At 41.6% G+C, this 26036-nt stretch overlaps 1 protein-coding gene across 4 annotated transcripts in view; it reads right to left on the bottom strand.

The window, feature by feature from the left end:
- Positions 1–26036, bottom strand: part of EPHA7 (EPH receptor A7) — a 178030-nt gene that overhangs the window by 108888 nt on the left and 43106 nt on the right. For 3 of the 4 annotated variants that reach the window (XM_082216838.1, XM_082216839.1, XM_082216840.1), the window contains exons 4-5: positions 2721–2876; positions 1483–1818 (exon numbers count right to left, since the gene is read on the bottom strand). In XM_082216838.1, the coding sequence (XP_082072964.1) occupies positions 1483–1818; positions 2721–2876 (492 nt within the window). Of the gene's footprint in view, positions 1–1482; positions 1819–2720; positions 2877–14844; positions 14893–26036 lie in introns of those variants that run through there. The other variant, XM_082216841.1, reaches the window with a different exon arrangement.

Below are 26036 nucleotides of genomic sequence, written 5' to 3'. Positions count from 1 at the left end.
ATAAATATTTTAACTAAAATATTCATTGCAATTATCTATAGAATGTGATATAAAAATATAAAAAGTATTGAAAACACGGACAAAATCCATGTCCTATTCATGTGTCCTTAGGGTGGAGCTGTCCGGATATGTCTACATCTGGATCAGTTAATACTTACAATATCTGGCACGCTGCAAGTCACATGGACCTGAGCAAGAGATGAGGAAGAAAAGGGATGGAGCGAAGAGAGCCCAGGAGAGCCCAATGCAGATACTTGTCCTGCTCATGCAGTAGGAAGTATACTGGGCCTGTTGTACATGTCCCTTAGCAATGAGTATTCAAGAAGCAACTTCTAGACATTCACTAATTTCCCTGCTCCGTAGTTATTCATCTGAACCCCAGAATATCGAAAATACTTATTTTTTAATTTATTTTTTTGCTTAAAACTCAGCTGGCCTGTTGCCGTTAGTCTACCCCTATTTCTACCATCAACACAAATGCAGCACAGACCTGCTAGAACATCATTTTTATCAACAAGCAATTCATCATTTTACATTCCTGAATAGGAGACTTCCTATTTCGACATGCAAGGATCACTAAAACACATTTTGCCCCTTGGGTGATATGCTAGTTTGATTTTATTTTTCCTGACATTTCACCTGTCAGATTATCATAAATATAAGAAACAAAGAATATTTGTCACATTCTCACTGGATCTCATCATCAAATATCTGGAAGTATTAAGCTGGAAGGATAATCTTGGGGGAAGGATGTGAATACCGAAGGCATTTATCCCTAACTCAGATTCTGGCAGAGGATTTAAACTGTTTCAGAATGAAATATAAACAAACTCTTTTAAGAGTTTGAAAATACTAGGGTATTGCTACAAAGAAGCCAATGCACGCACAGAAACCCATTTTATCAATACAAATGATTTTTTATGTTTCTTATTGCATTAAGAACATATAGAGTAGTAAGTTAAATTTATTAGGCGCTCATAAACCAACATACTGAACCAACAAACCACCCATTGAAGAAAATTTAAACATATCCTTAATGCATTCATTGAAATCAATGGGTCTGAAAGTGCTTGACTTCATACCCTTATAACATAAACAGCTAACAGCTTGATCCTATGCAAGGTAGCACACAGCAACAAATGTCAAGATCAGGCAAAAGAGTCAGTTCTGGCACAACAGAGCAGTTCTTGTCTTTGACTAGCATTACAATCCAGTCTTACGCCTTGCAACAGGGTAGTGGTTAGCACTGACAACCATGTGGCACTCTGCAAGTAGGCCACAAATAGCCCCATGTGCTCCATCCTAAAAGCCACATGTGCCACTAGAATCAAAACAATGTTAAACTAGCAAAAAAGGGGGTGGGCCTTGTAGGGGCTTACTACAGGCATGCGCAATATGTGCCTCGCTTTAGCTGCTGACAAATATAGTGTGCAACAACTCCTGCTGCATGCGCTTAAAAAATCCTAGAGTTTGTTTACTTACCTGCTTGACCAGTGGTAACAGTAACAGCTGCAAAAAGCCTCTGGGAGCGGCTCAAATCAGAAACGCCATTGACAGCTTCAACTTCAAAAGTGTAGTTAGCGTGAGCTAACAGGTCCAAGACGGTGACATAGTTGTCTGCTAATCCAGTTTGCTGGGGCATATATCCAACATTGCTCCCACAGGGAACACATTCTCCCTGCTCCCAGCTGCACCTCTTGCACAATACCCTGTAGGTCACGTCGTTTCTTCCTCCGTTATCAGCAGGAGGGCTCCACTCCAAACTCACAGTAGTTTGGTTAATATTGAAAATAAGGTTCTGTGGTGCAGATGGAGGTCCTTTATTGAACACAAAACACACAAAAACAAATGGGAGGGAGGAGTTAAAACAGAAACCAGCAGGGGGGAATTTAGCTCATGTTTTAATTACCTAGGCAAAAGCTTGCCAGAACAGAAACTTTTCATTATATTTACTACAAGCTACCAAAAAGCCTGCTTGAACTCACTTGACAAGAAGCTTTATTTATTTTCCATTAAGGAAACAGGATAGCTGTTCTCTGTGTATTTACTACACCTAGCTTTAGCAGCTTTTCTTCTGTGCAATTAAAGGGATAAGTTAATGCACCTCTGAAGCTGACTCATACAAAATGCCTCCAGTTGAATTCTTGTGTCCTTTTAAAATGCATTAAACAGAATACATTTAGATCCTCTTTACCCGGTTTTGATGCAATTTACAGCTTTATTTGGGTGGTTTTGTCTTTGAGCAAACTGCACAAATTCATTCCTTGAATCACCAGTCTACATAGGTAAGTCTATTTGCAGGTGAAATGCCAAGCCAAATCCCATTACATTTCAACCAGACTCCTTATCTACACAGGTTACTTTTCATTTCACATGTCACTCATTTGGTGCAGTAACACATTAGGCTTATATGACAATGCAAATATATGTAGGAGAACCATATTTTCATCCTCGTCACAATATTACATATATTTGCATAGTGTGTTCTCTGGGTTATGTTGGGTGCAACAGGGAAATTAGATTTATGTAGTTCCTACTCTGTTTACTTTGCCCACTTTGCTGCTCAGCCAGAACTTTCAGTTTCAAACACTTCTAACTCAGATAGACTAAAGGCCAATACTGTGTACCAGAGAGAAAGAGAGAGCCCATCTTAACAAATAGATGTGTGCCTGGGGCTGGCAAGATAACATTCTTTGTGATTATCTACATGAATAACTCACTTGTGCATGCAACATATGGTGGATCAGTAGGTGCTCTGTAATAGCTGTCCTCACAATCACATCGCGAAGATCCTTCCCTGTCTGAGAAACTATGCATAGGACAGCGGGAGCACTGCAGATCTTGCGAAGATGACTTGTAGAATCCACGGCCACAGGCTAAAAGATAATGAAACAAACAGATACCATTATTATTATTATTTTTTAAAAAGCGTTTTAAAGGGATATATGGCTTCGGGCATGTGAAAACATACCGTGTTAAAATGTTCTCAAAATGCACTTTTACTCATCTTTCATATTGTGAAAAGGTCCCACACTTCACTCCCAGCAAAAGGTAGCGGTTAAAAGCATAAATTAGGAACTGGAAGTTTCTGGTTTCTAACATCATCTGAACTTACACACTACAGCTTTCATTAGAAAACCTATCCCCTCTCAGCTACATAATAATTCCAGTTTCCATAAGGACTACCAAAATAAGGCCTTTCTGCAGTTAGGAAAAAAATATGTATAAAACTATGATGTATAATCATAAAATAATAGAATTGCAAGGGATACCAAGGGTCATCCAGTCCAAGCCCTTGGAATGCAGGGATCTTTTGCCTAATGATCAACAGTACCATACCCTTCCCTCAGTACGTCCGTGGGGGACAGGAGGAGACTTTTAGAGCACACTTTTTAGAGTACACTGCTGGGGTAACAGGGAACATCTTGTGTCAGTATAGAAGAAATCACCCTTCATTTCCCCCAATCAGATAGTTATAATTGTTCCCATCATATTATGCTCATGTTACATATGACCATTGTTTTTGTGTTGTGCATTTTTTCCTGGGGTAGAGGCTCTATCTAAACCACAGCTAACTGAACCATAGTTATTTTTGCTGTTAACTGAAGTAAAGGTCAGCCATGCTGTCTCAAAAATAGCACTAAACCTATATATATATATTTGATTCACTTTCAGCCAAATCTATCAAAACAGCCAAATGACAAAACCATTGTTTTCTGCCATAGCTGAGCTCATCAGGCTATGAGGAAAGTGCATAAGAAATGCACTGACTGTTCCAGCCGAAAGCCCCTTGTGTGGTCTCTCAATTAGTGTCTCGGGTAGTTCTATATGCAGTGACACTTATAAAATATTCTTCAGCAGCACGTACTACATAAATGCAATCAAACAATTATTTTTAGAGACGTAAATCTAGTAAAATATAAAAGCAAAACATCAACAATGTTAGCCATTCTTTTGCATATATAAATATGCAAATTTTCAATCATGTGTGTGTGCAAAATTTTATTTATTGAAACATATTTATAACAGCCTTTCACACATAGTTGAAAGTTAATACAACAGATTTTCAATTTAAACATCAAACTTACAAAGAAATAAAATGCTGCTAATAATCTAGGGCAGGATTATATCACAACAACTCACTGGAAGTAAGCACCGCAAAAGCATGGAAACATAAATACATTTTTAAATAAGTGCTGAAATGCCACTAATGCTAGAACTTGCCTAAGCTCGGAGGGCAGGTGATTCCTTAGAGAAGGCACCACCATAGAAAAAGTCCTCTCCCTAGCTGCTGTTAAAAAACATCCATAGGTTGCAGCACAACCAAGAGGGCTTCAACAGGCAATCACAGCCATGGAGCACGGTTGTAAGTGAGCAGGTAAGTTGTTTATAACTTTATATGTCAAAACCAATAAATACGTATGCAAGCAGCTTTATAGACACGCATGCCTTCATCTCATACAGAGTCCTTTTTTCAGCACTGGCTTTCCACAATGTAGTGAATATCAGTGTTTATAGTAATTTATGTCCATCCATCGTCATCCCCCCACCCCACCCCATGGAACTGACTGGTACAGAGGACAACAAATATGGTAAGCTTATACCACAAATTGTAAAGGATGTGCTGCCCATGCTCTCTACCTGCCCATACTTTCTACATGATACTTTTGAGAAGGAGCAGAAAACCAATTGGGAACTTACCCTCTTCACCTTTAACAGAAAATCCACTTCTCTCTGAAGCCTGCAAATTTTATGATCATTTAAGTTGTTAAATCAATTGTAAAACAAACTCAAGGCAATGCTATAAAAGCATATAAAAGTGCATCTGGGAGCAAATAATTTATGTAAGCCCAGCAAACTGCAAGTGAATCACAGAAAAAGCATGTCTAAAGTAATGAGATAGGAGATCTGAACCGGCATGAATTCAAATTTGTATTGCTGAACACAAATAGTAATGCAAACAAACTAACATTTTGTATTTATTCAGTGTCACGGATACTGAAAGTTGTCAGTCACAGACAAACATGGCTCCAAAATGGAAGTCATATAATAGTGGCTGTGGTGCATACATTAGATCAGTTGTAACCATCACAGGCATTTTCTAGGAACCCGTTTCACAATAATATCCTGTAAGTCAATGGATACCACTGTGGGTATTCCCTGGGTATGATTACTACTCCCTCTCCCTCTGTTCCACCTGCCCCAAAGTCCTACCTCGGTCAAATGCGTACACATACGTGTGTTCAGAAATCACAGCCAAAGGGAAGAGACACTTGTATCCTAAACATTTGTGGTGGTATATCACTTTTTACTACTTGTTTAACAGAAGGTTTCTTCTACTGCAGCAATTTGCCCTAAAATTAAGCAACAATATATAAATTTAATGCAGTAGTCGCCAATCTTTTTGGGCTGAGAGGCACATTTGGAATTTTGAGAAGAAGCTGAGAGGACCAGTCAGAAAATGGCGAGCGCTAGAGGTGCACCCTAACACAAATGGCTACTACCACCAAAAAAGCAGAAAAAGAGAAGAGATGGCAAGCTAAAATGGTTCAAACATGAAAAGATCTATTCATTTTGGTGTTTGTTTGTTTGTTTGTTGTTGTTGCAAAAAAAATATGAAAAAGTATTGGTTGTTGCTGTAGATTAGAATTAGAATTAGAAAATACAGAAGCTGTGGAAGTTAATTTAACTTAACCTTTGGAGTGTGTGCCCCGCCCGCAGTTAGAACTAGTTCCGGTGCCAACATACAGTTGCCATAGAGCAAGCACAGGCATAGACAAACTCGGCCCTCCAGATGTTTTGGGACTACAGTTCTCATCATCCCTGAGCACTGGTCCTGTTAGCTAGGGGTGATGGGAGTTGTAGTCCCAAAACATCTGGAGGGCCGAGTTTGCCTGTGCGTGCCTTGGAGAGTCATAGAGTGCTTTGTAGGGGACCTCATCTCACCTCCTATAACATCACCAACAAAGCGTGTTCTCCCTAACAGAGAGCACGTGTTGCGGTTGGGGAACAGGCCGCCCAGCCATGACTAGGCAAATTAATCTGCAACCCTGGCCTTTAGGGTTAATCGGGTTGCTGGGGAAATATGATTGTTACCAATTTGGAGGAGGAGTCAGAAGTTATAAATAGAAGGGCCAGACGTAGGGACGTCCTCTTGGCCGTTTTGCATCGGATCACATGGAGCACTTGGACAATCTTCTCATTGTCTGGTTACATTTCTTTATTTTTTATTTCCCCTTTCTTTTAATCCTCTCTAGTCCCTTAAATAATTTAATTCCCCCCTTTATTTCCCCCTTTCTTTTTAATCCTCTCTAGTCCCTTAAATAATTTAATTCCCCCCTTTTCCTGTTCGATTTCCCACCCCACCCCTTACCCTGCCCTGTGGGAAGATTCTCCCTGTATCTGTGGCTTGCCTTTCCCAATAGGGAGAGAGCCCCCCGTTAGGGGCTTTCTTTCGCAAAAAGGTTTCCCCCATTTCTCTTGTTGAAATTGTGGGGCTAGTCAGGGCTGTTCCCAGCTCAGCTGGTATCACTTTCGTTTATAGTATCCCCGAAGGTTGGCTTTATGGCTCTCTGTGCCTCCAAGGACTATGAGCACTCTGTATATGCTCTTGAACTATGCTGTTTCTGAACAAGTTTATTTTCCTTAAGCGGCCCATTTGTGATAAAAGAACTTTGGGTTTCTTGAAGGGGTGCTTCCCTCAAAAAGGGCAAGCAGGGGTACCTGGACAAGCTGGGGGCTACATCAACTCTGCTATTTCACTGGAAACATTTATGCCTGGCCTAGCAGGTGATCCTAGGGCTTTGCCCTAGAATTCGATGGCCTGGAAGTGTTTCCGGCCTGAATAGTGTCCCCATGTGGTCCATGAAGCATTGGTTTCACTGGGTCAGCGGATAGTGCCGGTAATGCCTAGGTTGCAGGATTGGTCCCTGTATGGGACAGCTGCATGCTCCCCCATTGCTCTACCTGGACACTTAGGTCCTTTTGGTGGTTACCTCACTGCAAGGGATGTAACGGGCGCCACGTTTGCAATATGCAACTGGGAGAAAGCACCTTGCGTGCCCGCATTGCAGTTTGCGTTGCAGAGCACGGGCTGCAATTGCATTGCATTGCTAGGAGATTTGCAGTTGCATTGCACCGAGCGTGTGCATTGCATGGAGGGTGTGTGTGCATTGCACGGAGTGTGTAGTTGCATTGCAGGGAGTGTGTTGTTGCATTGCACAGAGTGTGTTTTTTTTGCATTGCACGGAGTGTGTGTGCATTGCACGGAGTATGTAGTTGCATTGAACGGAGGGTGTGTGCAGTGCACGGAGTGTGTAGTTACATTGCATGGAGTGTAGTTGCATTGCATGAAGGGTGTGTGCATTGCAGGGAGTGTGTTTTGCATTGCACGGAGTGTGTAGTTGCATTGAACGGAGTGTGTAGTTGCATTGCACGGAGGGTTTGTGTGTGCATTGCACGGAGTGTGTAGTTGCACTGCACAGAGCGTGTTTTTTGCATTGCACGGAGTGTGTAGTTGCATTGCATGGAGAGTGTGTGCACTGCACGGAGTGTGTTTTTTGCATTGCACAGAGTGTGTGTCTGAAAAGGAAGCTGGCTCGGCGGCAGCTTGGTTGGGACTTCTTTAGGGGTTCTGGCCAGCGTCGGCCCTGTAAATTTACATATCATGATGGCAGCACAAGATGCCCCCTGCCCAAGCGGGGGCTGGAAGTTGGCAAGCAATAGCTCAATACCTTTTGCCCATATTCCCATTTTATTTAGGGATCCAGTTGGATATCATTGCTAAAACATACCACTTGCCTATGGAGAAGCTGTCTGCCTTGAAGGAAGTTATTTTGTAATACTTCCTCTGTAGCAAGTGATGCTTCACCAGATCCGATCTTGCTGGGTCACTTAACTAATCTTCCCACTAGGCCAGGCTGCCTAGATTTCACCCCTCCCATATCCAAGAATCGCCTGAGGAGTCTGCTGATTTTCCAGAGAGGAGGAGGCGTGTTCTGGTCTCTACTTATTCTGCTCCAGCACCAAAATCAGTCAGTCAGTCAGTGTCAGAGAGAGAGAGAGAGACTGAGTGTTAGAGATCATGTGTAGAGATAAGGTTGCTGCTAAGGGAAGCTGCAGACACTCAGTGCAGTGCAGCATTTATTTATGCTTAGACCTATTAAGCTCTGTATATAGTTTGTATAGTTGTAGATAGAATAAAGAAGATATTCTACAGAGCTGCTCTCTGAGTTGTTTATATACTCTGCTAGACTCTGCTGTGCGACGACTGTCCTTTTGTTGGAGTGAATCCGGTGCTCACAACTCTAAGCTGTGAGTCCACAGCACTTTGACCTGTCCCTGTGCAGAAGGTGGTCTCTGGAAGTGCTACCCAGCTCGCCTAGCCCAGTTGGGGCTGAAGTGGATGAGTCCAGTTGGTGGCACTGGCTCAAGGGCGATGCTGACAGAGGTCCCCTTACCTTTGTGTATGCCTACCAAGCGTGGTGAAGGCAGATATCAGGCGATGGTAGCAATTCCTGAATGTATGCAATAGTAGTTCGCCATGGCAGGATACCTTGAACCCGCACAGGGATTTTCAGGTTCATGCTGGTGCTGCTGGATCTTTGCCCTTTGGTTTTTATTTCAAGGGCTGCTGGTGTGCAAAGCTATGGCCTCAAGCCAGGTGTGGTGAGGCAATCATGTGACATAACTTTTCTTGAGTTTTCCCCATTGTAGTAGCAGTTCACATGTGGCCCGAGGAGTTCAGTGACCATCGGATCTGCTTTTGGTCTGATAACCAGGTAGTGGTGAGGTCTTGGCTAAACAGTCCTCACACTCTAGCACAGTCTCCGCCCCTCCGCTCATGCTTTCAAGCTGTGCCACTTAAGGTTTAATATTGTGCTTTCTACGCTCCAAATTACACTGAAACACTATCCGATTTTCAGATGAAGCGCTTCAGATCCTGGGCTCCAGACTCAGCTATTGCCAGACTTTTCCAGACCACCTGTGGCATTTTGACAACAATTAGTAATTACAGAGAGCGGCAGTTTCCATTTCCCCTTTTGCTTTTACCTCTTATGGGAAGGCCTGGATGGATTTCTTAGCCTTAAGCTGGCAGTTCTCGGCCATTCAGAAGAATTGGCCCCCATCCTCTGAGCAGATCCTGCAGTATTTGGTCCACCTGCTGCAGATTGGGCATGCGGTTATAACTATCCGAATTCAGTCCGCTGCAATGTCTGTTACATTGAAGCTTTATTTTTCAGAGACCCTTGTATAAAGTTTGCAGTGCGCAGGGCCTTGGAAGGTTGGAACCTCCAACCTCATAGGACAGTGGGCGGGAAGTCAGTCAATTTTTACCTATGCAGTATCTGCAACAAGTTAAAACTTGTCTGCTGGTTAAAGATCAAGGTGAGACTCCTTTCAGCAGTCCATTGCATTTTCGCACTGAGGGTTGGGAAAATGGTTGTTGGAGCCAGCACGGGGCTGAGAGTCTGGAGGCTTATTGCTTCTGGACTTTTCCTTATCCTTTGGAGCTTGTCATTAGAGTTGGTAACTCTAAAACAGACTTAGTGGACAGGAGTGCCACAATCAGGCTTCCCGCCACAGGTGAGGAGGGCCCTTGCCCGGATAACAGAATATTTGGCTTTTTATTCCCTGGGGGCTTGCCCGCTCCTAGTGCATTAAAATGGGTTCCCGTTAGCCAGGCACCAATGTGCTTACGTCGTGCACCAGTTATTACAGCCTGCGGCTTGCTTACCGCTGAACACTCCTCATTCCTTACGATTAGGTGCTGCTGCAAAGGCTGCACACTGGGGGCCTGCCAGTAGACAGGATTGTGAATACGGGTCATTGGAAGTCTGACGCTGACAAGGGTTATATCAGGAAGTGTCACAATGATGTCTGTGCTGATGCTTGTCTGTTATTTCCTTTTTTCATAGGAGCAGCGGTGCACATTTGGGCCACAGCATTGTACACTAGGCTGGCAAGCATGTTGACGAGTTTGGACTGGGGCGCCATCTCAGTCTTCCTGCCCATGTGAACATATACCGGATGTCTAGATGGGGAATGCTTTGGGAGGAGATCCTTCCTTTGGTGCGGTCGAGTGTGACCTGTGCAGGTCCTCCCGCAGGGCTGGTGGTACAGCTGGGCGAGAATGTTTGCGGTCTTCCTCCAGCATAAGTTTGCATTCCTGCATGCAAGAGGGCTTGGATTGAGTTGATGGCAGCTCTCCCTGGACTCAAAATAATTTAAGGCATTGGTTCAAGGTGGTCTGGAGGGGGGGTTGGAGCACCTGTCCCCTCCAATGCGCAAAGATGTTCCATTAAGGGAATCCAAGGATTCGCCATGCTTTTGTCGACCCCTTTTGAGGGGTAGGGCCATGCAAGAGTCCCTGGGAGCATTTGGGGTGAGCTTGAGTCTGATCCTGGTTCATTGCTCCCCCATGCTGTTTACTGGAACTGACAATATGGTGGGGCCCAGTCGTCAGTGCTGCCCTGCTGAGGTCAGGTGCAGTTAGTTGGGACCCAATGCCTAGACAAACTACTACCGAGCAGGCCAGAAAGCATGTTAATAAGGCGGTGGATAATAGAATAAAATAAAGAAAATAAATAAAGTTAATAAAATAACAAATAAAATAAAATAGGTCCTTGCTTTAGGTGGTTCTGTAATATTGCACCCTCCTAATTTTCTTCAAGGCTGTTGCCCTCTTTAGGGCAGATGGGGTGCATCTGTCCCCTATGGGGAACGACACCTGGCGGGATGCGATTGCCTTGGGATTCATTGCTCCCCCACAATGTTTGCTGGTACTGACGATATGGTGGGGCCCAGTCGTCAGTGCTGCCCTGCTGAGGTCAGGTGCAGCTAGTCGGGAACCAATGCCTAGACAAACTACCACCAAGAAGGCCGGAAAGCATGTTAATAAGGCGGTGGAAATAAAATACAGGTCGTTGGAAATCGAATGCATTCAAAGGTTATGTTCGTTAACATTATTGGTGTCTTACAATTTTTGTTTGTTTTATCTTAGGTTTAGCAGCTGTCCGCATCTGGATGGTGGGGCACAGCATCATGCATTGGGCTGGCATCAGTGCACGGCAGTCCGGATTGGGACCGGGTCTCGGCCTTCCTCCATGTGCAGTTGCCTTGGCTGTCTAGACGGGGAATGCGCCGGCCAGAATTCCTGCTGCTGATTCGGAGGCAGGTGCTGCTGGAAGGGCCGCCCACTGCTGTTGGGGTGCAGCTGGGTGAGAATGACCTGTGTGGCCATGGACTGTTTTTCGCTACGTGCTGCGATTTTGGGTGACCTGGAGACGCTGCGGGCAATGGTGCCAACAGCAAAAAATTTTCTGGTCAAAGCTTTTGCAACGACGCATTTGGAGGGGCAGTCGTTGCCCAGCTGCCACTGAAAGGGCCAGAAAACTCATCAATTCTGCAGTTTCAAAAAGATTTTTGAGCTGGGTGGAGATGTGATTTCCCACCCCGAGATTCTTTTTGAGAGGCCATCCTTTTTCCGAGCTGATGGCGTGCACCTTTCTGCTTCAGGGAATGAGGCTTGGATTGGTGCGGTGGTGGCCAAGCTGAGGTCTTGGTTTAATACAGCTGGGAGAGAACGACCTGGTGGCTATGGGCCGTTCTTCACTGCGTGCTGCAATTTGGACGGACTTGGGGACATTGCGGGCAATGGTGCCTACAGCAATGATATTTTGGTCTCAGCTTTTGCAACGATGCGTCTGGAGGGGCAGTCATTGCCCAGTCGCCACAGAAAGGGCCAGAAAGCGCATCAATTCTGCTGTGACACACCGGATTGCTGAGCTGGGTGGAGATGTGATTTCTCACCCTGCGATTCTTTTTAAGATGCCATCCTTTTTCCGAGATGATGGCGTGCACCTTTCTGCTTCAGAGAATGAGGCTTGGTTAGGTGCGGTGGCTGCCAAGCTGAGGTCTTGGTTGGGGCTGTGAGTGGTTTGGCGGTGAGCTGGAGGCTCCATGGCGGTTAGGCATTGGTTAATTGGTGCTTGGAGGGGTAAGTGCCTACCCCTCCAAATGATGCGGAAAGGGAATTCCGTTAAAGGAATCCAGGGGCTTGCCATTCTTTTGTCCTGTCCGTGGAGCCGGGCTTGGGCCGTGCAAGCCCCACCGGAACATGAGGGTGAGAAGTGTTGGATTGATTCCCAGCCTCATTTCTCACCCAATACTTGTTTCCCACTCTGGCTTCCGGTGGAGTCCGGAAGTGCCAGCTCTGTCCTGTGGGGGCAAGGACAGATAGTCACCAATGCCTAAGCAACCACTCACATTTTTTGTATTTGAATAAAGTTGTGGCCAAAATTATGCCAAAAACCTTAAACAAAATTGATGTGTGAAGTGTGTAATTATTTGGGGGGTGGCACTGTGGAACTCAACACGCAAACAGCTGACTTTGCTTGAAGACTTCCAGAAAGCAACAGCCAAATGTAATTGGTTCCATTGTCGAACTGCTCTTAAAATTAATAAGCACCTTCACTGAAATCCACCCTTCTGTAGCTGAAATCCATTAGAACTTTCCCTGACCTCTGGGGAAGTAGAGAACAAATCTTTGCCATTTGCTGTGTGACAAAGATGGAGCCAAAGATACAGAGATGGAGTTACATATTTGTGTCACCTAAACAGAAGCCATTTCTTGAATCTGAAAAGGAGAGTCTTTTGTCACATCATACAAGACTAAGATAGAGTAAATGATCTTTCCCCTTCTCTCTTTTTTTTGTGGGCAGAAATACAACTTTGATTTGAGTGGCAATAACCTAGAGTGCCCATGGTTTAAAAAGAACATTGCACTGTTATTAGCACATTGCACATTTTGCATCCAGGATCCCAGACTGGATCAGCAATCTCTGAAATGCACTGGGCAGCCATCTCAAGGGAACCCTATGTAAATAGCTCCCTTGGCCCTTTCAAGTGACAAGTTTGGTCATTTTAATCTGCTTTAGAATGCAGCATGTGAAAGCACTCTGGGGTTAGATTAGCAAAGGTAAAAATGTCATTTAGACACCTATTGTATATTCAGTGTCTCTGGTGATATTTCTAATGCCTCGGAGAATGTGTCCCTTAGGACCAGTGAGGCTGTGATTATTGAACTGTTTGCTTTGCAAAGAAAAATCTCATGTAAAATCAGAACTGAGTAGCACAACAAAATTTCATGGAAGGCTTGTAACACAAGTCACATTCACAAATGAAATCACTGTGGACTCAAGTAGCTATCACTTGCTTTGAAAAGACGCAGACACAGAAGGTTTAAGCTTATTTCTGTGTTGTAATCCTCTTCCAGAGCATAAATATTATTTTGGCAAGGAATGGGGGCTGTCCCTTTACCACGGAATATATCCCAAGTAAAAGGAATACTGCTTAGAAAATGTGCACCCTTCTAAATCCAATCTTTCTCACACACAGAAAAGACACTTTACAGCAGCAAAGTGACGCTTATTGCCCATGTTTGAAATAAGAAGATAACTGGGTAACATACAAAAAGCAAAGGATGGCATTCAACTAAGTTCTACTCAGAGCAGTCATATTGATATTAATGGACCTAAGCTTAGTGAGGTTCAGGGCTTTTTTTCATGGGTAACTCATTGGAACTCAGTTCCAACCCCTTTCAGGTAGGTGCCACTGTCATTCTAAGAGAAAGAAGGAGGCATTCATGGTGACCTCTTTTTGTAGAAAAATAGCACTGGTCAGCTTCATTAAGTTTAGTAGGTCTACTGTGAATGAAACTTAGTTGAGTGCCATCACACAACTCCCCCCTCCTATACACAAATGCAATTCTAAGAATATAAGAAAAGTTCTGATGGATCAGGCCAAACACCCATCTAGTCCAGTATCGTAATCTCACATTGACCAAACACATACCTATGAGAACCTCGCAAGCAGGACCTATGCAACAGTTCTCTCCCCACGTATGCAGGGTATGAGAAACTCAATTACACTTCACCACAAAAATAAAAAATTGGAAAGCAAGTGAGCTGTTTCCAGTGCTGGCAGAGCAGCGGAGACAAAAGAAGAGCTACAGCAGAAGGCATGTAGAGTGAGATATATTTCTAGACAGATTTGAGGAAATGTAGATATTAATATGGCCAACTAGGCAGTTTTGTAGTCTCAATGCATGGATGAGATGATGGTGATGTTGGAATGAAGGTTGGGATTTGTTTGGCACTGGGGAACATTCTGGGACAAGCCAGGCTTGTACAGAAGGGAAGGGACCCACGTGAGCTGGGAACAGAGCAGGGTGGCAGAGCAGCTTTTGTGAACTGATTTTGAGGTGAAAGCCGACAGGAGCTGGTGAGGGTCCAGTTTGGGTCAGATCAACCTCCTGAGGTGAAGATGGAAAAACTAATGGAAATGGTGGAGGCATAGAAGTAGGCATTGTGCACAGGACAGCAATTCAGAGATACCAAATAACCACAGGCCAAAATGCAAGTGGCGAAGAGAGAAACTGCATGGAAGCATTTACATGCTAATACTAAAGGCTTCTGAGCCAATATGGGCAAATTGGGAGTGCTTGGACTTAGAAGAAAGTGCTGATATAGTGGGTATAAGAGAAACCTTGTGGAATGGAGAAAACCAGTAGGACAAGGTTCTCTCTGAACAGAAAATCTATGGGGCCCAGTAACACCACCCACAGCAATTCTGTGAAGCAGTCTGGCTCCTTTGGGACTTCTAGCTTGCCGAATCAGTGCCTTGTTGCTTCTGAATACCAATTGCTGGAAGCTGCAGGAAGGGAACGTGTCATTGCACCCAGGCCATGCTTGAGGGTTTCTCACAAGCCTGTGGGACCAGATGGGCCATTGGTCCAATCCAGCAGGCTCTTCCAATATTCTTAGTATTTCAGTTTGAACTTACCTTTCTTTTTATTTATTCTAGTTATTTATCAGTCACTTTTCAAGGCATCTAGAAAAGAGTAATATTGAAATTAATATAAAGTATTTTTTTGGGGGGGGAGGAAGGTAGGAAGTGCTGCTCAGAGCAGGGTAAATTCTGATACCATATTCTGATACCAGTTGCTCACAATCAGATTATTAAACTGAGCAAAGAGGAAATTTACTTGCTATTAAAGTTAGGACTTTGGTTTATTTTTCTTCCCTCTGTTAAACAGCGAATAAATCTTTGTTTTGTTTCAATATAAGAGCAAACTGTATATTGTTAAGTGAATTTTACTTAGATTTTTCTTCCTTGTTTGTATGCCTGTCCCTATATATCTTCCATTTTCAATTTTTTTTAAAGTGGTTGGGTTTATTCAGAAGTTTCATTACTGAAGTTATACAGCTGCTAAAAGATTAGTAATAAAATGAATATAAGACAGTTCTGTAACAAGAAACCTATGAGCCTCTGGCTTTCTAAAAGAGCTACATAAACCTAGGTCAGGATACATTGCTGCTATGTCCTTGGTTTTTGTTTTTTTAATGTAGATTTGGGAGGGTCTGAGTTTTTTTTATTCTCATCATTGCAACTTTTAGATATTTATGTCATATTAATGTTCTGTAATTCAGAATTGAAAATGCAGTTTGCCAAAACAGGGATCTTACTGCTAATGTTGTGACCTCATCTTGGAAGGACAGATCCAGAATCTTCATTTTAATCCTATTGACAGTGTCTCAGTGGGAATAATTACAATAGCCTCAAATTCAGACCTCCTGTCATTGATATATAACCATTTTCTAATACTGAAAATGAGCAGCATATGAGGTGGATGGAAACAACATGGTGCAATGAATAAAGATTTGTGAGTATTCTAATGCAGTAATCCAGTGCAATTATTTTGCAACCCATGACACAGGAGAATCCAGGAATGCAAATTTTTGATTAGACATTGAACACACGGTTCCAGGATATATGCTTCTTTTCAAAAGCATATTGTGGGAGTTCACAGCTTTAACTATTACATTAGGTATATTTTGATTTTAGTGATGCTATTTTTTCTATTCTTATTGATGGGGTTTTTTCAGTAAGTTTTTAAATATCTGCTTTTACACATTTTAATTATATTCTGTTGCCTTAAGCTTTCTTTTTGATAAAGGCAGTAAATAAAGAAGTATCATTTTACAGTAGCAAAGACATATTAAGAACCAACACATATTCAAAATATGTCTGTAAAGAAGGAAGTAACTGAAATCAAAGCATCTAATATAACAAATCAGCATTTAATAGAGGAGAGAAGGCAACAGGAAAGGGAGATTTTATTATCATAGACCACTTTTTCTAATTATAGTTCTCAGTCATCATGACCATGTTAAACAGTATTTTTTTTAATAGTCAAAGATGTCATCTGTTATGTTTTTCATGGCACCTAATACATGCTTGTGGGATATATATATATATATATATATATATATATATATATATTAGCTGTTGTATTTTATGTGTCTCACACTATGCAGTGATAAATGCCTAGCTTTAAAATATGTTTACTTTATCTTGCAAATGTTTCTTTTAAACAGCAATAGTGTCTAAAGTCTATGTGTGCTTCCATCAAAGAATTACATTGTATGGTTAGCCAAAGTAAACACGAGACTTTTAATGGCTCCTCAGCAATAGTGTGAATGACATCTCCAAATAAGACTGTCCTCTAGCTGCATACCATCACCAGCTCAATGTTTGCTGTTGCTTGTCAAGAATCTCTCAGACTCGTTATTCCCCTCTACCCAATAATACCCTGGCTGTCATACGTATTTCTAACATCTTTCAAGATTTGCTCACTGTCTATTGTTCTCACAAAAGAGAAGTGCCCAAACTTGAAAAGGCATTTTCATTTTTTAAAAGCTGAACCTAGTAAATATATTGGTTTAAAATTGCAGAGTACGTCCATTTTTCAACAAAATATTCTATTTTACTGAATATTGCTTTTTTGTTCAGTCATACATCAAACAGTGCATATACTAATACGTAAATCAAAGCACCAAGCGGTGACAAATTCAGCATATACCAGTCTCCTCCCGCAAAAAAAAAAGATTATACTTGGTTCATATAACAATGGCTCAAAATCTCTGCACTAAAATAAGGTTCAGCTCACATGTAACTGAAACAGTCAAACCATTGTTTGCATACCACCCCTCCTCGGTCTGCACACTCTGATTTTGTCCTTGGCTTGTAGTTATGTTCTCTCTTCACTACCCACAAGCTGTAATCAGTAATAAATCTTGGCTTAACTAGAAGCCTAGGTTTGGATCACCTGCTAAACCAAGCCTTGGTCTATGACAGTAGGAAAGAATGATTGTGACACATTCTTGCTAAGCCATAGTTTGGCTTACTTTGACATGCAAACCAGGCTATAAAATCCAACTCAAACTATGGCTTTTACAAACCAGAGTTTACCTCCAAACTAGAACTGGAAATTTACTAAACAGTGAGACCAAATCTCAGTCCCAGGGGCTCAACTGAGATATAGGTGTTACATCCAAACTAAGTATATAAAAGACAAGTATTGCATGTTACTATGTTATCGCATGATAACATTTTAATTATGATGCAACAATTGCAACTGAGTGAATCAGTCCCAAAAATGGCCTGCTCAGATATAAACTGCTGAATAAAGAAAGCAATAAGGTAAGGTGGTGTTTCAAGAGGCTTTGTCACAGTGCATTTGAATTAGTTTTTTAATTTAATTTTTCTCTAGTAAGCCTTAATGGCAAGCCAGCAAGAAATAAATCTGGAGGGCTTATGCATAATAATAAACAGAAGCAGACATGTCTATAGGCTTTCCAATTGAAATGTAATTAAAATAATTTAATGTCAAATTCGTGTTTTCTTTGGGTAGTGACTTGCTCTAAGTGTTCCAGAAAGCTTTTATTCAAAAGGGGAGGGGAGGCGGGGGACATAAACCTGAGTTTGACTATAGAGCCATCAATAAAACAGTACTCAAAGGACAATCAGATAAGAGAAAGACTGTTATACAGCCATCAAAAATTTAAGGGTTTCTGTAGCTACCCAGGATGCCTATATGTGCATCACAAGCTTCAGCTGAAGTCTTCCTGTGCTGAAAGTTAAGTAGGTACATATGTTTGTGTAAGTTTCAAGACCTAGAGATAGAGAATTTACACAAAACAATTTGATTCACAGGCACTTATCTTTTTTAAAAAAATACTTCATTAAAATGAAATTTAAAACAACTTCCCCTTACATCAGGATTTTCTAATGAATGCTCATAGTCGTTTTCAACTTGCCCAACAGAACATTCTCCCCTCTTATCCCCCCAAAACACTGTTCTGGGGATTCTCCTGCTCCCTAACACAAGGTTGGGGGACGAGGAGAGTGGGAGAAGCCATGAGTGTAGCCAATGGGGGGCAGGGAGGCAGCTCTCCCCCACCCCCAATCAAGTAAAACAATAGAAATACTTAACTAATGGACCAATCACATTGGTTCTGCCCCCCTAACCAAAGTCTTGACCCCCAACAAAGTCCTGACCCCCCTAAAAAAAATCCTGGCTACACCCATGGGAGAGCCCTATTGTGATAGTGGAAGTCCTTACTCAGGCTTCCATTAGTGGGGCTAATTTGCCTGATAACTCCAGAAAAAGAGGGGTTTTCATCCATTTCTTATGTGTATAATTCTTGTATTCCAAGCTGCTTTACATGCCACCAAAAAGAAGTGTATCTTTTGATGTAATTGTGATGTTTAGCTTTTTTTTTTGTAGCTTTGTTAACAGTGTTTTATAGATTGCAGTTGCTTTGCTGATGATCTGTTAATTATTCTATATGATTTCTACTGCATTTGTGACTTTTCCTTATGTTCTATCATGTTACTGTTATTTGGTGTTTGTAAGCCACTTTGGGATTCATTTTAATGAAAAGAGGCATAGAAATATAATAAATCAAATCAACAGAACGGCTACATCTTCCTACTAAATTTTTAAACTGAAAACAGAGAAACAATTTTTAAAAAAGGCAAACTCATAATGCAATTTAACATGAAATACAATTGTGAATGGGTTGGGGGGAGTGGCAGCGCTGTATGGTTTATATATATTAGTCCTTGTTTAAAAGAAATTTGGAAATGAAATAACTTAGCATGGAAATGGCTGGAACGTGGCTAAATAAACCAAGAAGAGAAGGAGGTTCTGTATAGTTGTAGTAAGAGAAATTCTGATAGCTGTGTGACAGGTTTATTTTCTGGAAGTTTTTCCTAGGAGGGGTTATTCCCAGAAACTCATAACTCTGCAGTTCGTAGTAGTATAGCAGGAGCCACTGCACTGTGAAATGAAGCTGTCTCTGCTAATTGCACACCCTGATCATCAGAACTGTATCTCCGCTGATAGTGTATCAAATCTGCCTGGCTGAACTTGAGGATTTGGCAATGTCACTTTCCACTAAGTGTAATACAGAAAGGGGAAAGGGGGGCAGAGTAACGCACCCATCTGAAATGATAAAGAACACACAGAGGAAAAACAGATGACAGATTGTGGAGACAGAATAATCACAGATGGAGACCAGGTGGAAGAGGTCAAGTAAGATTTTCAAATTTCGTTTATTTTCATTCTTAAAACCATGCCCTGGTGTGTAAATGTTCAACAAGGATCTGATAAGAAAATGTATTTGTAAATGTGTCTGAACAAGCAAAATGTATTATACTCAAGTGGGGTTTAGCCACAAATAGCAAAGAAATAATGTGCAGGGATAGGGAACGTATATAAATAAATACAGTCCAAATCCATAGCCTTTGGAATTGTTTAAAGACTAGAGCAAATGCAAAGTCATGGAGCTGAACAACTGGAATGGGGGAGGGAATCCTGACAACATGATAGAAGCAATTGCACAGTAAAAGAAAAATAAATTATAGTACAGTTAGCTGCATATCTGCTTTTGTTTTTCCAAGTTCTAAATGGTTTCTGGATAATAAGGCCTTCCACTTATAGCTGTCTTTTTACATGCCCTCTTATTGTACAGAACTATCTTATGCAGATTTACTGAGAGGCATGTGTCGCTGTGCACAATGACATTTACTCCCTAGTACATAATATGCTTAGAATTGCAACCAACCATACCTAGAGCCCTCTGATCTCTCGCTCAACCAGCAAAAATAAGATACCTATCCATGTGATGCTGACAAAAAAGATCCACATATACTATGCAAATAATTAAAGTTTAATGTCTCATTCACCTCCCCCTCTTTTCCCCTGCTCCTATTTTTTCTTTTTCTATGTTATGAAAGACCTGTGCTCCTTTATGCTCCTTCCCTTATAGTCACTTTTAACCATTTCTCCTTGTTTATATCCTTTTAAACTATGTATGGTAAAATCACCTTTTAATTAATAGTTTTTATCCCTTACCTTATGTGTTCAGTTTATCCATATGTTTTATCTTATGCTGGTCTGTGACCGAAATAAAGTTTGATACTGATCCTATGTTATCTCCCCCCTCTCTCCCCACTTCTCTTTCCCCCTTTAACCCCACATTGCCTAGAACAAAAAATGTCCCTAGCTGACTGTAATTGACTTGTATGAAGGATTCTACTACTTAAAAACATCGAGACACTGAATGTACTTTTGTTACTTATAGAAAATCTTTCAATAAAAACATTTTAAAAAAAGAATTACAACCATGTTTATTATCACATTTCATGCTATCATGAAATGTTCAGGATACATTGGATGCTCCATTTTATACTCCTAGTTATTCCCATAAAATAAGCTAGGCTGGAAGATGTTGACTTGTGTGCTTCATAATTTGGAGGGATTTGAACTCGCATTTCCTGGATTCAATTCCAATAGACTGGTCACAATACTGGCTTTCCTATTTGGAGATTTCATTTAAAGACTTGAATGAATTTTGAACTTGCTAGTGGAGTGCTTGGGAACAGGGGAAGAGTACATTGCGAAGACTGTAACACAGTATGTAACACAGAATGTAACACTGGTTCTTCTAACTAACGATGATGGGCTCTGCAAACTACATCTGATTGAAGGGGTAGTACAACTAAATCTGGATTGCCATGGATTTCTCCATGAAAGGAATCTACAGTATTCATGGACTCCAACAGCATGCACAACAGCCTCCAAAACCTAAAACAGCTACTCACCAGCTACAACACGCCATATACAAACACAAGCACCACACCCTGTAGCAGACCCAGATGACAACTCCAGCAACACAGGACCTAATAATGTCATCCACAACACCAGGGGGTTATTCACCTGTTCATCTTCTAATGTGATCTATGTCATCATCTGCCATCAATGTCCATAGGACAACAGGCACGCCTCTATGCAAAAGAACAAATGGGCACAAATAAATAGACATCCAAAATGGCATATTCAAAAACCAGTAGCAGAACACTTCAGCCTCTCAGGACGCTTGGTAGATTACCTTAAAGTGGCCATGACTGAACAAGAGAACTTCAAAAAGGAAACTGCAACATGAAACCACTGAATCAATTTTCAACTGTCTTAACTCAGGATGTCTGAGTTATCAACTACTTTATTAATTACTTCAAAGGCATAAAGTGTTTCCCAAAGTTATACACATTTGGGGGAGTGGGGTTGTAAACAGTGAAGTAAGCGGGAAATGAAATACTGAAGCTTAGAGACAGTGATAATTATGTAAATATCCACAAACCAATATAAATACCTGTTATTCGGGACAAGACTTCATCAGTGCTATTTTTCTAGAAAAAGATGTGCTGGAACTCACCATCAATGCCTCCCTTGTTCCCTTGTGTTCCGGCTGAAAAAAACCCCTGTACGCCATGCTCTTGACGTGGACTGTAGTCTATGAAAAATTATGCATGCATATATATATATATATATATATATATATATATATATACACACACACACACACACACACACACCCTCAAGGCACCATAAAAACCTGTTATCTGTACCAAAGGATGGTTGGTACAAACCGATGGTATAAACCAGTGGTGTGTTCAACATGAAACACTATTAGTAATAGCCTGAAATCTAGAATAACACATATAAACAACACTGATTTAAAAGGGATGTGCTGACAAAACACAATGAGTGAAAAGACTGAAGTACATGCTTCAAGCATTGGGATTAGTAACAGCTGCACATGTTGAAATTGAACCTTCCTGCACAGCTGCAAACATCTATACTTTACCAGGGCTCACCTGCAGCCACTAAGACTAGGCTAGAGCAGAGATGAGATACTGGTGTATCCTGAGCAGGTTTCTTAAGGGCTGGCAAAGCAGTCTCAAATTCCCCAGAGAACTTGTTACCATTTAAAATGTTTCTGGAGATCCCACTAGCTAACAAGTGGAGCTGAAGTTCATGGTTAGTTTGCACCATACCTTGCATGATTAAAGGTTCAGTACCACTTTGCTTAACAATGTGTATCAAAGATACTCTGGTGCTGTTAACCTTCTATATCTGAATTCTTCTGTATCTCAAACATTGTTACATCCCATAACCACTTCACTGAGACTGACTCACACTCATCCCAACTCAATTGTAGGCCGGCAGATAATTCACAGGCACTGAGTCTCTCTAAAAGCAACTTTTACACAGAAGAGACGAGCTCTTACTGAACAGGAATTACAGAGATATTTCACAGAAGCAAGACCTGAGGAACAAATACACAGAAAACTAGCCCAAGGCTAATCAGACACTTGCAAGATTATCTGTGTAGGCTCTGGTGGAAATGCACCTCAGAAATGTAGTATTTGTGCAAATTTGCCCAATTAAGTCTAGCTCAGATTTCTACCTTGGTTTTACTACCTTGGGAAGGTCAAATTTCAGAGAAGGCTGGGGCTGGACATTAGATCCAAGTTAAAGGTTTTACAGGGATCTGCCCCATTTCTTCCAGATTATCTAAATACATTGTTTCTCAGAGCCCTCCAACTAGCTTGTAACCATATAAAAAGGCAAAGGGGCCCCTGACCATTAGGTCCAGTCATGACTGACTCTGGGGTTGCGGCGCTCATCTCGCTTTATTGGCCGAAGGAGCAGGCGTACAGCTTCAGGCTCATGTGGCCAGCATGACTAAGCCACTTCTGGCGAAACCAGAGCAGCTCACGGAAATGCCGTTTACCTTCCCACCGGAGCGGTACCTATTTATCTACTTGCACTTCGTGCTTTCGAGCTGCTAGGTTGGCAGGAGCAGAGACCGAGCAATGGGAGCTCAGCCCGTCATGGGGATTCGAACCGCCAACCTTCTGATCAGCAAGTCCTAGGCTCTGCTGTTTAACCCACAGCACCACCCGCGTCTATAGCATGGCCATTTATTGTACTTGTAACTGGTGCATTCATATATTAACTAGCAGTGAAACAATCACTATGCAAAAGCAACTCCAACACCCCATATTGGGTGGTATCCACATTAGCATGTGCACAGAGCAGGTCGACTGCATCCGCTGCATGGTGATGCTGTCATGCAACATCCTCTAATAACAGCTACAGACAAACACATACATGACCTCCACACACCAGCAGAAACACTGCCACATAGAACCACATGCCACATGTTGCGAAGGTCCCCAGGCCATAATATAATATGTAGGCAGGAGCACTGAACAGGCAGCCCTGTACTCAAGGCAGCTCTGTCTTCCTGAGAAACTGAAATCTGTATTTGACTAACTGAACAGATGTGATGCTAGAAATGTTATTTTAAGTGTAGAACCAAGTCAGAGCAAGTTGTTCAAGACACTGCACTCGAAAGAATATAAAAAAGACATAGCAATGGAGGACAATCAAGTAGAAACTGACAAGTTGATTGTATCTACACACTGCAAATAATTAGGCAGATACCATAAAATAGATACCATTTTTTAATGTCCCCCAGTATAAACTCTCTGTGTAGAAAAGTATGACAGAGAAAAAAACAGCCTACCACTCTGACTCTCCTACTTCCAGGGGAGTTTTCCACAAGAGAAACTTTCAGAGAAATATTTCCTCCACCAGCAATTTGAAGTGATGGGAGTCAATTCTATCACATGAGAATTCTGCCTTCTCATTACCATCTAATTCCACTGCTACTGGAGATCCAGATTTAATCTATACGTAGGAGAAGGCAGAATCACTTGGCACAAATTCTTTACTAGGTTCTACCCACATACCACTCTAATTTAAAGCTGGAGATTTCACAGTCCCAATGTTGACGGAAAGCATGAAAAACAGAATCTCAGCAAGCTCCCTAATTATCCCAAGAATTGCTGTGCCCTGAATGCTTATTATACCTATAAATCTTGATATGTGAAATTAAATGGGAGGGGAAGGGGAATAACACAAATACACATCTAACATTTTTCTGCAAAGCTTCTAACAGCCCACGGCTTATTCAATAGCCTAAAAGGATATTTGCTTGCTTCTTTGTTTATTGTATTGGCTGGCCTTAGTGTTGCTATTGTTTATTTATCAGCATTTCCTATTTACCTGAAAACAAATTTGAACAGCTTGGTGCTTCACATATCAGCCCTTCTAAAACAGGGCAGTCCAGCCTTTCATAGAAAGGGGTACCTTGACAGGGAACCCACTAGTCTTTGTGAAGGAGGTGGAAAAATTCTAGGACCCTGTCAGAGATGTTGTGCCTCCTTCCCAAAGTCCAGTGACTCACTTAGCTCACTTATGGGAAGGTACTGCTAGGGCTGTTGAGCTGGGAGGCATCAAATGTTGCCGAGGGCCACCAAAAAAGGCCTTGAGGGCCGCATGCGGCCCTTGGGCCGTGTGTTGCAACTGCCCTGTTCTAAAACATTGTTACACAATACTAGGATTTGTTTTAAGGTTCAAAATTTGCCAAGGATGATACACAATTACTATGTTTCCTTGAAAAACCTTGTTTCAATGTAAAACCTATTTCCTGAGCATCCCTGGATTTTATTATGAACTGAAAGAATTGTGCCCTGCTTTTCCCCTCCAAAGTAACGGCTCAAAGTAGCTTATAAACAGAAAAGAAAAACAAAAAAACAGTTAAAAGCAATAATCCAACCATTAGAAGACAAATTACCAAACCAAAACAGCACCACACCCACCCACACACCCACAGAGCTGCACTCACAGAATCAAACACTAGTTCAAAATTTAATGTTTTTACTGCCAGACAGACACAAATAAATGAAGAAGATCACCTAACCTCTTGGAGCAGGGAGCTTCATATACAGAGCACCACCACAGAGGAAGTTTTCTCACATGTTAAGAAGGCAAGGGCACATGTAAGAGGGCCACAAAATTCACTTAAAATGAGACAGACCTTCAAGTAGATTGTTCCCAAGTAGTTTGTGGCTTTGTAGGCCATAACAAGAACCTTTAATCTGCACGAGAACGGAGAGCAGCTGACAAATATTTGAAAGATAAAACTTAGAAAATGGCAAAAAGAATGCACCCTACACTGCTACTTAAACTTCTCTCATCCCTGGACTACATTTCCCTCAGAGAGAATAGCGGTATTGGCTTGTACAAGGAAAGTGATAGGCTAAAATCAGAACAACTGGAACCAGCTAGGTATCACAACATCTAAAGAAACTTATATCAATTTTAAAAAGTGGAACAGAGGATGAATTTCTTTTTAGCCTCACAAAATCAGCATATTATTCCAATCCAGTTGACAAGGTTGGCCATACTGCCGATTACAAGGAAGCTGGAGACAAATGTTTCATTCAGAAGCCCACCCTTCACAATAGATAAACTTCCACAGCAGCAAAGCAAAGCTATGCCTCTTATTAAGTTCGCTTCTCCTGTTTCTATGGAAAACTCTTTGGAAATAAAGACTGGCTCATGCATGCATTGGCAAGTGCTCGATGCATTGTTCATGTCTACAAAATCGAACATGGCATATTAGGCTGTGTGTATAATGCTTTCCCCCCTTCAAATCACTAAACATCTTTCAACAGTTAAAAGTAGCTTATTTATTTATTTACCCCCTTGAAAATTTAGAGATGGATATATTGCATAAATCCCCCCCTCCCCACATGTCCCCATTTTCAAAGATGTTATAAATGAATTTGCATAAACGGGATCAGCAATGCTTGGATGATTAGTTACTGCTGCTATTCCTCAACTCAAGCTACAATCCCCTTCTGGCATCAAAGTTTGTTGTTGGGAAAGCTGAAAGTTACAAGAGAAATATCCTGTGGGGGTTTTTTAAACA

The sequence above is a fragment of the Podarcis vaucheri genome, assembly GCF_965113315.1.
Source record: "Podarcis vaucheri genome assembly, chromosome: 3".
Classification (NCBI taxonomy): Eukaryota; Metazoa; Chordata; class Lepidosauria; order Squamata; family Lacertidae; genus Podarcis; species Podarcis vaucheri.
This window is presented reverse-complemented; position numbering and strand designations above follow the sequence as displayed.